Consider the following 12,661-nt stretch of genomic DNA (forward strand, 5'->3'; position numbering starts at 1 on the left):
TCAGGCATGATTCAAAATCTGATTCAGTAAAGGAAGATAAGTCCTCCATCCGTCATGAAGTGTACTTCCTCCATTGACCCAGTTTGGCCGTTCCCTTACCCCTGTGTGAGAGCCAGCTGCAGCAGGTCGGTGCTGAGCCTGAGCTGGTTGAGGACGGCCAGCTCCTCCATGAGAGGCCAGAGCTGGGCCCTGCGGCTGAGCTGCTGTAGCACCTCTCTACAGGGAGGCGCGCTGTCCCCCTGGTCCCCCTCGTCATGCACGGAGGAGGGGCGTACCTCCAGAAGGCCGCACGAGGTCATGTGATCCTGCTGCTGCTGGACGCACGACACCAGCCTCTCCAGGACACCTGGGGCCAGGATAGAATGGAATAATGAATAGTTAGACAGATGCAAACACTGACAGATCGACACATAGACACTTCACTCTGCAGCACCAGGTTACCGGATTTCTGGGGCTCTAGCTGGTTGTTGGCTAGCAGGACCAGGCCCCAGGCTTCTAGCAGTCTTTCCTTGGTGTCCAGGCCTAGAGCGGCTCCCTGCAGGCGGACCAGCTCCTGTCTCCACAGGGAAGCTGTGTTGTCCAACCTCAGGTCGCCCACGTCCAGGGCCCTGCTCAGGACCCTCAGCTGGGAAGCACACTCAGCCACAGACTCCAGCTATGGGAGATGGAGAGGGAGACAGCTTCATATAACATGAACTCTACCCGATGAAGGTGTCTGACAAATACCGTTATGCAATGTTTTAACTTGTACAATAAATCATAGATCTTTCAACTTCAGTTAGCACCTCTACTCCACTTGAGTGCCAATAACAGTTAGGGCAGTGTAAAGGTGTTTGTCAGAGTGGATTGAATGCTCTCTTCCTCTGTACCTTGAATGGAAGGGGTTTCCCCAGGGTCTTCTGGATCCCCTTCAGGGCGGTGGCCACGGTAACAGAGGTGGACAGGACGGTCTGGATGGCAGCCGACACCGTCTGGAGCTCCTGCTGACCACTGGAACAGCAGGGCAGCACAGGCTAGTTGTCAGTCATTACATTGCAGCCAGAAAACACAAAGTCTGCCTCCACAAATTGCCTATGTTAGTACGCTGACTCCGGTCAAATGGCGTGAACGATGTAGGGAATAGGTGACGTGAAAACTTTTACTGTCAAGTCAAAGTGTTTGATTCTAAATGTCCAGAAAGTCCATCGGAGGAATCGAAATACTGACTCCTGGGTAAAAAAAAAGAAAGGAGTCACTCACTCATGGGTGCCATCTCCCAGTAGCAGCTGTGGCAGCCGGAGGATGAGGTGTTTCTGGACCCACTGCCAGTGTAGCGAGAGGACCGACACTCCCTGGGAGTCGGCAGGCAGCGAGTTACACACCTGCCAGAACCGGTCTCTCCACTGCAGCAGCTGCAGGATCTGTGGACACCATAGATCCTGTTAATTACCATCGTTCGATTTAATTCCGTGGTGGACACACACACACACACACGTTAAGCAAAGGTTGACGACGGTTGCTGAACGAGAGAAACTAAAACGCAACTGCAATGACTACGACGGTATTCTGACGAACCTCGAACATGAGGTGGTCAGATATGTAGGGTTGTCCAGTCTGCACGGCCTGCAGTGTGAAGGTGTCCCACAGGTCAAAGAAGGAGCGCAGGTGCATCAGCACTGGGTGAGGCAGACGACCAATATCGACCGTCCCTTTAACGGTCAAAACAAAACTCCATCAATATTAAAACTCTCATATTTCCACAGTCCCCCCCCCCCAATTATACTTGACCGAGGACTTCCCCTGGGGTTTGTTCAACATGGTGTACTGTACAGACGAATGCTGTACCTTTGGAGAAAGCAGTGGCCAGCCTCAACGCGCTGTTGTGTGCTGATGTCTTGATAGCACAGCTCCCCACCGCAGCCCTCTCCTCTCTGTCCGTCAACAGTATGATCCTGTTAGGACGCACATCACACCCAGGTTACTCAGCAACCACAGCCCCCGGTGTAAACCCAGGTCACTAAACATCCAGACGACCGGACGGAGGTTGAATCCCAAATGGCTCCCTATATGTGAAAGGCACTAGTTTTGACCAGAGCCCAATATGCCCTGGTCAAAAAAAGCTGTGCACTATATAGGGTCCAATATGGGACACAGCCGGACACATACCTGTTGGCCACTGCGTTGAGAGCCTCCATGAACTCCATGTACCTCTCCTCGTCCTCAAAGTTGCACGTGTTGGCCAGAATGTCCAGGTACTGCTTGTTCCAACGCATGTCCACCAGAATCCTGTAGTCATCTAACAAGAACAGACGTGACCGTCAATGTCAATTGTGCAATTTGTGAAAAGGGATTGTTTTGACGGGAGTTATGGTATGTAAGATCTGTGCAAAAGTGCTGGAGGGTGTTCTGGAAATAACCGGGGAGGTTTTTATTGTGTACAATCGGTATCTAACATATACATTGAGGAATTGAGTTTGTTTAGCCTACCTGTGCTGTGTGGTTGCAGCAGCTCAGTGAGACACTTCCCCTTCACAGTCAGCTTGCTGCTGAACATGGCCTTCAGAGCTCTGTTCCCTGCCTCCAGCTGCACCAGTGCCACCTCTGAAACAACAAACGGATCTCAGAGACGTCCTTCAGAGTAACCTGCACCACAGACAGCTACAAAGCTCCACTGACCACAGAGCAGTCCCCTTGACACAAACAGTAACATACACCAAACGCACACCCCTAGTAGGTAGCAACAAAGCTCCATAAAGGATGAAATAAAAACTAAGGAATAAGGGCAGTGAATGGAGCTCCCCTACCAGGCGCGTGCTTGTAGCTCTTGGCTAGGCTGGAGAGCCAGGCGGTGCGGAGCATCCAGTCGGAGTGCGAGGCCCTTTCAATGAGCAGCCTGACGGCGGTGGGTAGTAGGCGTAGGGCGTCACCGTCCTCCACCAGGTCCACCACGCCGCCGGAGAACACCAGACCCTCGTGCAGCGCTGTCCCGCTCTGAAGCGCCCTCTGGAGGTCACACAGGCTGAGCGGACGGCTCCTGGTGACACACGTCAATCCAAAAGGTTTGCATTATAGCTACAATAAGACCCGGTAAAAACGCTGGGGCCTAGTTCTAATCTGTTTCTCCAGGCCTCTGATCATATGATCAGTAAAAACTCCTGGCACCCCGACCTGTGACCTACGAGTCTCACCTCTTGCCCTGCATGCTGAGCGTGTTGAGGCAGAAGGAGAGGACCTGTCCGTCGCGGAGGACCGAGGAGAAGCAGGAGTCCTCAGTGGATAGCAGGGCGGAGGGGAAGCCGTCGGGCCACACCCCAGCACACAGCAGCCCGCTGCCCCAGTCCTCTGTGTCCAGGATGGACAGGCGACGCTCAATCACCTCCTGGGCTTGCTGGAACAACACAGAGCAGGGGACAAGACATGTAAAGCTTATAAATATGATAGAATATAAATGTAGGAGAATAAAAGTCGTATTGGACAGTGGGATGTCACTACGTAGATCTAGACTGGTCGCCGGGGTATCCTACATCACAGAGTAACAGGGAGAGGCTGATTGGCTGAGGGTAGCGGTGAGAGTTTCATACGGTGGTCTATAATAGACATGGTGGTGTTGGTTGGTACCTGTTGGCTGGCGTTGGTGCGTTGGCAGAGGGAGTAAGCCTCACCACAGGCGTGCTGTAGGGCACTGGGCAGGTCCACCCCTCTCTGCAGCTGGCAGGACAGCAGGGCTGCAGCGTGGAGCAGGGAGGAGACGCATGACGCAGGGGAGTCTGGGTGGACAGAGAGATTCGTATCAGATGACTCCTCCTACGGATACCTTTGATTTGGAAGAAACAAGCAACGTGCCAACCCCAGCTGATATCTAACTGATATCCTCCATCTTTTGGAGAGGTTTCTCACAGTGCCCAGGGCTTACCCCAGATGCTAGCTTTGATGTCGGTGTGTATCTCGATCAGCAGGTCAGACACACAGTCTCCGGTCACCCCGGCGGTGTGGAGTACAGTCTTCAGGTCCAGCGTGTCCCAGCAGACCCCCTCGTGTTCCCCTGGGATGTAGATCTCAACCCCTCGGTTCCTCATGGCTCTGGAGATCGCTCCATGGACTGGGTCCATGGTCAGGAACAACCTAAAGGAGATGGGGAGACGTGATGAGTTGAGACCGGACTATCCAAACAGAGTGTGTGTGTGTGTAACCTTTTGTATTGTACCTGAAGTTGGGGTGTGGGGTGATGGAGGGGGTGGTTCCGTCGATGACCCCGCGCTCGTTGATGGTCAGACAGCCGCCGGGCTCCAGCAGGGCATTCAGACGGTCCAACACAGAGGGACTTAACACAAACAGAAACACAACAGCCATTTACCATCTACAACACACTCTGGTGGCATCCTGCATCAGACCAAGGGTTTACACAAACCAAGGGTTTACACAAACCAAGGGTTTACACAAACCAAGGGTTTACACAAACCAAGTGTTAACTCAAACCAAGGGTTAACACAAACCAAGGGTTAACACAAACCAAGGGTCAACACAAACCAAGGGTCAACACAAACCAAGGGTTTACACAAACCAAGGGTTAACTCAAACCAAGGGTCAACACAAACCAAGGGTTAACACAAACCAAGGGTCACCACAAACCAAGGGTCACCACAAACCAAGGGTTAACTCAAACCAAGGGTCACCACAAACCAAGGGTTAACTCAAACCAAGGGTCAACACAAACCAAGGGTTAACTCAAACCACAGGTCAACACAAACCAAGGGTCAACACAAACCACGGGTCAACTCAAACCACGGGTCAACACAAACCAAGGGTCAACACAAACCAAGGGTCAACACAAACCAAGGGTCAACACAAACCACGGGTTAACTCAAACCACGGGTTAACTCAAACCACGGGTTAACTCAAACCACAGGTCAACACAAACCAAGGGTCAACACAAACCAAGGCTCAACTCAAACCAAGGGTTAACTCAAACCAAGGGTCAACACAAACCAAGGGTTAACTCAAACCACGGGTCAACACAAACCAAGGGGTTCAGGAACTCCCTGTAAATATAACAGTATATTTTCCTTTAATGTGATCATTTCAGATGCAGGCCATTTCTCACCTGCAGAAGTTGACGTTATCCATGAGTAGCCAATCCCCAGCCTGCAGGGCCTGCACCAGCATGCCGTCCAGCCACTCGAAGCCTCCGTTACTCCAGCCGTCCTGCAGCTGGGCCAGACGCTCCTTCAGCAGGGTGAAGTCCATCTGCAGCTTGGACATGTCTGGAGAGAGAGGGTGGGGACACAGAACATAGAGTTTACACTACTCAACCAGAGTTTATCACATGAAGACGGGTAGATATTTTCCTTGAGCAACGATACGTGCCGTGAGCAAAATGCTATGGTTAGTTTCCCCACAGCCCCTGTGTACAACGACCCAGTGTACAACGACCCAGTGTACAACGACCCAGTGTACTACGACCCAGTGTACTACGACCCAGTGTACTACGACCCAGTGTACTACGACCCAGTGTCGTCCTTCTTTACTACTTGCGTCAAACATTTCATTAATCAACTACTCATACACAGTCATCATGATAATGATCGTCTGTTCCAGAGGGAGCTGCCTGACCTTGACATGACCTCGAGGAAGATGCACTTGTACCTTCCTGCCCGTGTGTGCTCTTCAATCAAAATAAAGTGCACAAATATACCGTACCTGTGAACACCTTGAGTTTGGTGTTGAGCTTCTGCAGCAGGAGGATGATGACCTCCAGTTTGTTGAGCGCCTCCGAGGTCACCGCCCCCCCGGTCCTCTCCAGCCCCTCCTCCTTCAGCCAGCGGTAGAACAGGCTCCAGGTCTTCAACAGGAACTCGGTGTCCTGCACCCCGGCCCCATCCAGCGACATCAGGCCCCGCCGCGTCACCATGGCGACGATGTAGTCCACGTTCTCCAGCACTTGCTGCCAGGGCCGCACGATGTCCACCTGGAAAGAGAACGGACCCAACTCGGCATTCCGGAAAGGAAAACGGAAGCCGACCCGACCCGTGCTGCAATCCCAACTCAACCAGCACTATAACTCAACACTCAATACTAAGAGCTCACAAACGCTACAAAGAACTTGACCCTACAAAGAAGCGTGTATAGTGTGCGTGTTCGACTAAATTGCAGTCGGACTGCACGGAATCACTGATCTACAAATCACCTTGTGTTCCTAATTACTACTCATTAGGTGTCTTGATCACATAACCACTCTGCTCATCGCCTTGCTTAAACGGATCCTCTCAAAAGTCTCTCTGTGATTGGTTACCTGCTCGAACCCTCCCAGAAGCTCGGTGGTGTCCATGGCGCTGTTCATGGCCATGACGCGGAGGCGGTGTCCGGTGAGCAGGGCCAGGAGGCGCACCAGGCTGGTCTTCCCGCTGGCCGTGGGGCCCACCAGCATCGCCATCCAGCCCATCTCCACACACTTCATCAGGGACTCCAGGGGCCGCAGCGCCTGGTGGGTGATGGACAGAGGAGGGTCCAGGGCCACAGGTGCACCTCCGCTACGCTGGAGCACAGAGAAGCCCACCTGGACGAGAGGGAGAGAGGCGGGGGACAGAGAAGAGGGTCAATTCACTGTCTCGATAATCAGCTCTGAATGACACCATTTTATCAGTACAATCAAAACATTTCTTGATAATATCTTTCAATAATAATATTAATATCTTTCAACCGAAAAATTGGATGGAGTTCGCAACATGACTGACCTGCAGATTGAGTGGAGTGATGTGGAATTGTCTTGATCCGGTGTAGGGCTCAAAGTCCTCACCAAACACCTTCCTGAACACAGACAGCACCTGAAGACACAAAACACGTCAAGTGATAAAAAATAAATAAAAAAGGAAGTTTGAACACAAACCCACTGAGTAAAGGTGCTACATATGTACAGGAGTTGTAGTCTACATACCTGGGCTTTGTCTGCCTCGGTCCTCATCCTATCAGCGTACACCAACCCCACATGCTGACCCGGGTTGAAGAACCCTGGCGATTGGTCGGCCTGCATCAGCTGACACCAGCGGAACATGTCACGCAGGTTGAACTCCCAGGGGCCTCCTCTCTGACCCCACTTCCTCTCCACAGACACCTCATGGACCAGCTGTGAGAAAATAAGAATGCAATACAACTTTGTCCATTAAAACTAAAATATGTTTTTTAGGGGAACAGAGATAAGGAATATGAGTGGCTAGACAAAATGGTGTTTAAAGACAGCCAAAAATGGATAAGGAGAAATATGGTGGCCATGGGGGGGCTCAGTCATTTCATGACATTACAGGTTGAAAAGACAAAAACAGAATTGATTCTCTATCAAACAAGTCCTCAACATAAATCAGAGGGACTATCGTGACCGATTTGACATGGACAATGTTTTTTGGTCACTTTGCCATGCACTAATGGCACTAAATGTGAGGAACATCGGACGCAGCTCTACAGGCTGGAGGGCATTGTCCTTGGCTGTGAGGTCAAATATGGACACATGTCACCTCCCCAATGGTCACAGAGAGCCAGAAAAACAAAGAGTTGAAAAGGGCTGATGGGGGAGTCAGTGTAACAGGACTGCTCTACCTACCCGGTTGTTGAACTGCACCATTTTAGAGATGATCTGCTTGTCAATGTTTGGGAAGATGGAGTCTCCTATGAATTCCATGTCTTCACTGGTCAGCTGATCCACAAACACCTGAGAAAATAGGTGAAATGTCTGTTTATTTCCCCCCCCAAATGACTCAAATATATTCAAATCAACCATAATATTTATTCAACGTATCATTACATATATCTAAAACACTGGCTCTTAATCACTTACCTGCGTGAATCTGTTGAGGAAGGATTTGGGCAGGCCCTTGCGCCCCCCTCCTTGAGTGAAGGGGTTCTGGCAGCCAAAGATCTTGGTCTTCTGGTGTTGTACCTGGAAGCTCATGCCCAGCTCTGGGATGTAGATCTCAGCACGGTGGTCAAAGCAGGCGTTTAAACCCTCCAGGACCGACTGTGATGCCAAGTTTAACTACACAGAAAAATAGATGTATTCATAAAATCGCATTCTTCTCCGAAATATCTCATTTATACCACCTAAAACACAAATTCAAGTAAGTTTATACAAATGTCTATTTGCTGGGGAGTTATTTAAAAATTAAAAAAACTGTGAGAGCCCCCCCACCTCATCCAGGACAATCCAGTGTCCAGCCTTCAGTCCAGCCAGGAGAGGGCCATCCCGCCATGCAAACTCTCCCCCTTTTCCTCCCTCCACAGGCAGGTCGGTTCCAAACAGGTCTGTCACATCCTGTCCGGAAAGGATATGACATCGTACATAGGTTTTAAAAGTGCTTCCACTTGTCCATTACTGTGTTGTTAATTCCTTGCTCATTTAATTCCACAATCTTAGGAATTTATACAGTACAACGATACGACAACAAGTTGAAAGTTCAGAAATGACATAATAATACTATATAGTACACACATATACAAAATATAAATCCAGAAACTTGATATTGGCATAATCGTAGTAAAGCCTTCTATATTAACACAAGAGCCCCAGTGAAAGTTAGTGTACAGTGTCTTACAGTCTGCTCAGAGAGGTTGATCCTGACCAGGTGGTTCCCAGAAGCCTTTGCCAGGGCGGCCACCAAGCTGGTCTTGCCCACTCCAGGGGAGCCCTCCAGCAGCACGGGTCTCTGCAGCTTCAGGGCCCGTAGGAGCCTCTGGGCGTTGACCGCTGTGGTGCCTGCGGCTATGGCATAGTCAGTCAGGCTCCTGCTTTCCCTCTCCGGGCCTGATCAGAATCAAAGGACGGAAGAAAAAAAACGGATGGAAAAAGGAAACAAAAATCTATGAAAAAAGGTAAACACATTCAACACCAACGACATACAGAAACTGAAGGATGTTTTTTTTTTACAAAAACAGATCCATTAAACCACACGCTCCAGTCTTGCTTCCTATGGCACCCTATATAGTGTACCACTTTTGACCAATGGGCCCATGCTCTCGTCTAGGATCAAAGCGTCCCACACCTGAGGGGATGTAGAAGGGGTCGATGCCAAAGAAGTCGTCCCCCCAATGGGGCTCCCTGGACAGGCTGGTGTCGTAGACCCTCAGCGCGTCTAGCATCTCCTGGTCCAGCTTGGTGATCCCAGCCAGTTTGGTACTCAGGAAGCTGAGACAGGCCCTGCGCGCCACCAGGGCGTTCTCCGCAGCAGACGCCGTGGTCCCTGTGACATCATAGGAGGGGCCGTGTGAGATTAAAAGATTCTAGTAGTTACTAAGCCTCTCACAACAGCAGTCAGCGTCTTCTTCCACGTGCTGTGTATTCTAGCCACACATAAGCAAAACAGATCATTTGCTGTTGTAATCCCACACATCAACAACAGTCTGCGTCTCGGTGTCTGACCTGAGCCGATGCCGTCCACGTAGACCAGGCACGCTGCGTGGATGAAGGCAGTGACCGTGTCCAGCCGGAGGTCCCACTCGGCCTCCTCCTCGCCCTCGTCCCCCATGGTCATGAAGCCGTCGGCGTCGCGCTCACACACCAGGTTGAGGAAGTTGACCCAGGACAGGATGTCCCTGACGCTGACCACGCAGCGCCGCCCAAAGTCCTGGTTGGTCAGCCAGTCGATGAAGTCCAGCATGAGCTCGGCGATGTGTCCTCCTGGGTTGGGGGTCAAAGGGTCACGGTGAGAGATGGCCACAAAAAGGAAGTAAAATGGATATTGAAAGTACTGGTGCCAAATTAACACAGAGGGTGCAACACATTTGAAGCAAAGCAACGACAAAAACTGGAGAAGACTATATAAAATATGCAGTCAGACTATTCTAGCCTATCAAATGCTACTCCTAGATGAATAGCTGTATTATGTCTGTGGTGTGTGGAGGAGAGGAGTACCTTGGTGGTCGCTATCGTCCAATGAGAGGCCAGTCCTCAGGTTGTGCTGGATGATCTGCACCAGGTCACTGCGGCTGTTACTCTGGGGGCACCAGATCTCTGTGAACCTGTTCCTCAGCGCAGGTGAGAGCTGGACACACGCAGAGAATTGTTAACAAGTTGGACTAATCATCACCTAACAAACAAACGTGCTTGTGGTCCTTTAGAGGCAGAGTTAGAAAATAATAGAATATAGACTGTTCACCTCCTTCTTCCCGAAGTCTCCCCCAGGGTTCATTGTGGCTACCAGGCGGAAGTTCTGCCCTGCTGCAATCACCTCCACGTCGTCGTCATCGCCACTTCCTTTCTCTGCCAGCACCAGAGACTTCTCCGTCTCTAGGACACTGAGCCAATCAGAGAGCAGGGTCAGAGTTTAGAGGTCAATGCCGTCTAATGAAGTGCTATACGCTAATTCTCGTGAGGAAGTGGCCCTATTCCCATATCCACACTAGCATTCCATTTGGAATGAAGTCATGTATCGGGGAAGGATCCTAAGTCGTATACCAGTGCCGATATTGGAGCATAGTCAGGGTGTGTACCTGTTGAGTCTCTCCAACACAGAGTCGTCAGCCAGGGAGATCTCGTCCATGAGGAACACCCCTCCCTCTCTCATGGCCAGGACGAGGGGCCCGTCGTGCCACTCAAACAACCTGCCGTCCTCAGCGTCCGCCTGTACCAACGCACAACGACGGGAGGGGGTCAGTGGGACTGCATTATCTGTTGCATTATCATTTGTGACTGCATGATCTTTACCCATACAGCATCATTTTATTGAATTTATTGTTTGACCTCAATAAGATAAAAATGCCTTATGACGGCTCCATTAAGACTTATACGTTCATGGTTCCATTTAGATTGTGCCCAATATCAGTGTGCTATCCATCTACCTGCTGTGTCCCAGTGTGTCTGACAGGACGCAAGCCGCCCAGGAAGTCAGACGTCTCCATGTGCAGGTGACAGTTGAGGGAGAAGAACTTCTGTCCGGCCAGCGCAGCAAAGAGCTGGCAAATGGTGGTCTTACCGCACCTGGAGGGGGGGGGGAGAATTTACGTTCTAACTGATCTGTCATTCTGGAGGCTAATACTTTAATGTAGTGGCTTCCGGATAAGTAGACACACTGTAGGTACTACTGAGCCATTCACTTTACCATGTTCGCTTTGGAAATTATATTTCTGATTCAATTGGACAATCAGGGACTCCGTATGAATCGTACCCAGTGTCTCCCACCAATAGAACAGACTCCCCGAAGCGCAGGGCCCGTCCCACCAGCACGGCCAGTCTCCTCATCCCCCGCGTCCACACCACGTGACGGAACTCCTCGGGCACTCCCGCGATGCTGTCCACGGACGGACCTGCCAATCACAATAACCCAGATTAATTCTTCGGACACGCTGACCAATAAAAATGGCTGGGCTAAACTTGATGTAAATCATTTGAGTACGTTACGTAAAGGGAGGTGCTTAATGGCGTTGTCCGTCTCAACTGGAATGACACGTGACACATATTCCATCCACTTCACACTCAATATTCATGTTCACACACTATTGTCCCCAAATAATGGAGTTATAACAGTAACACCTCGTGTTCTCAACATCTGAAGTACATATTGAGTACGTACAACCGCGGGTAATCTGTGGTTCCTCTTACATGCACTCACAGGACATTGAATGTCCTGTGAGTGCATTGTATTGAACATTCTCCACACCACATTCTGCACTTTTGACATTATAGCTTTAGTTGAATGCTTTCCTGTGTCGTTGACACTCTCCTCCTATAGGAATTGTCTGTGAACAAACAGGGCCATGCACTCAGTTGGGTTGTGGTTCAATTGTTGTCTGCGTGAACCAGGCTCTGCTCCACTCACTAAACTGTGTGGTGAGCTGCTCCTCTGAGAACAGGTTGTCAGGGTTCACCGTCCTCTTGAAGTGTTTCTCCAGGATAGACTGGATGGTAGCGGCCTCCTCTGGCTTCCTCACACGCCCAGCCAGCAGCATGAACCCTGAGAGAGAGAGAGAGACAGGGTTTGATTACATTGTATGAAGTGGATGTCATCGACATAAAAAAATATATTTTAAAAAAGAGCACGGAAAAAGCAAGAGACAAAAACCGAAAATGTGCCTTTTGCGTAAGATAGGGGTGTGATTCGATTGGGCCTTACCATCATCAGCTAAATGCTGCAGCCAATCGCGAGAGGCGTCCGTCTGCTCCTCCAGCCGATAGCGGTCGGCCCAGCGGAACAGATCTCTCAGGGTGATGAAGCCATGTTTCCCAGCAAACACTGTGGATCCCCTGCGAAGAGACTACACACACACAACAGCATTACCTTAACGCCAAAAGCAACGAGTTAGCATGTGAAAAGGAGGCTCAAATATGTGACACTCACCTGGAGATCCTGCATGACCTTGACCAGCTTGGAGCAGTAGGACGGAGGAAGGCTACATCTCTGCTGGAGGATAGTCTCTAGCTCGTCACTGGGCAACTCGTCAAAGTGAAGCTCCACAAAACGATTCCTGAAGGCCCTGGACAGCACCTGACGGGGGGTTAAGATTACATTGCAATCGATGAGACTCGGCCTGTCAAACTACACCGTAGAGTTTGTTTCTGACACTTTTTATTTTTTTTATTTCACCCAGTCTTACATCATTCTGACTAAAATATCATGTCGTTTCAATATTTATTTAGTCTAGTTATTCCATGTGCACAAACATACATAACCTTGTCCAACCAATACTTTTCTGCATAACATTC

At 50.3% G+C, this 12,661-nt stretch overlaps 1 protein-coding gene across 3 annotated transcripts in view; it reads right to left on the bottom strand.

Annotated features, from left to right (window-relative positions):
* Window positions 1–12,661, bottom strand: part of LOC109866659 (midasin) — a 47,000-nt gene that overhangs the window by 18,390 nt on the left and 15,949 nt on the right. For all 3 annotated transcript variants that reach the window (XM_020455441.2, XM_031800796.1, XM_031800795.1), the window contains exons 26-57: window positions 12,297–12,443; window positions 12,072–12,213; window positions 11,778–11,912; window positions 11,127–11,265; window positions 10,801–10,939; window positions 10,453–10,583; window positions 10,119–10,257; window positions 9,875–10,004; window positions 9,383–9,640; window positions 9,006–9,203; window positions 8,559–8,767; window positions 8,156–8,278; window positions 7,805–8,002; window positions 7,571–7,678; window positions 6,911–7,099; window positions 6,711–6,800; window positions 6,269–6,532; window positions 5,677–5,944; window positions 5,081–5,240; window positions 4,184–4,300; window positions 3,893–4,101; window positions 3,598–3,746; window positions 3,168–3,367; window positions 2,784–3,013; window positions 2,467–2,580; window positions 2,146–2,275; window positions 1,825–1,931; window positions 1,555–1,688; window positions 1,240–1,400; window positions 870–990; window positions 442–655; window positions 100–346 (exon numbers count right to left, since the gene is read on the bottom strand). In XM_020455441.2, coding sequence (XP_020311030.1) covers window positions 100–346; window positions 442–655; window positions 870–990; window positions 1,240–1,400; window positions 1,555–1,688; window positions 1,825–1,931; window positions 2,146–2,275; window positions 2,467–2,580; window positions 2,784–3,013; window positions 3,168–3,367; window positions 3,598–3,746; window positions 3,893–4,101; window positions 4,184–4,300; window positions 5,081–5,240; window positions 5,677–5,944; window positions 6,269–6,532; window positions 6,711–6,800; window positions 6,911–7,099; window positions 7,571–7,678; window positions 7,805–8,002; window positions 8,156–8,278; window positions 8,559–8,767; window positions 9,006–9,203; window positions 9,383–9,640; window positions 9,875–10,004; window positions 10,119–10,257; window positions 10,453–10,583; window positions 10,801–10,939; window positions 11,127–11,265; window positions 11,778–11,912; window positions 12,072–12,213; window positions 12,297–12,443 — 5,300 coding nt within the window. The remainder of the gene's footprint in view (window positions 1–99; window positions 347–441; window positions 656–869; window positions 991–1,239; window positions 1,401–1,554; window positions 1,689–1,824; window positions 1,932–2,145; window positions 2,276–2,466; window positions 2,581–2,783; window positions 3,014–3,167; window positions 3,368–3,597; window positions 3,747–3,892; window positions 4,102–4,183; window positions 4,301–5,080; window positions 5,241–5,676; window positions 5,945–6,268; window positions 6,533–6,710; window positions 6,801–6,910; window positions 7,100–7,570; window positions 7,679–7,804; window positions 8,003–8,155; window positions 8,279–8,558; window positions 8,768–9,005; window positions 9,204–9,382; window positions 9,641–9,874; window positions 10,005–10,118; window positions 10,258–10,452; window positions 10,584–10,800; window positions 10,940–11,126; window positions 11,266–11,777; window positions 11,913–12,071; window positions 12,214–12,296; window positions 12,444–12,661) is intronic.

The sequence above is a fragment of the Oncorhynchus kisutch genome, linkage group LG21 (assembly GCF_002021735.2).
Source record: "Oncorhynchus kisutch isolate 150728-3 linkage group LG21, Okis_V2, whole genome shotgun sequence".
NCBI classification, from domain to species: Eukaryota; Metazoa; Chordata; class Actinopteri; order Salmoniformes; family Salmonidae; genus Oncorhynchus; species Oncorhynchus kisutch.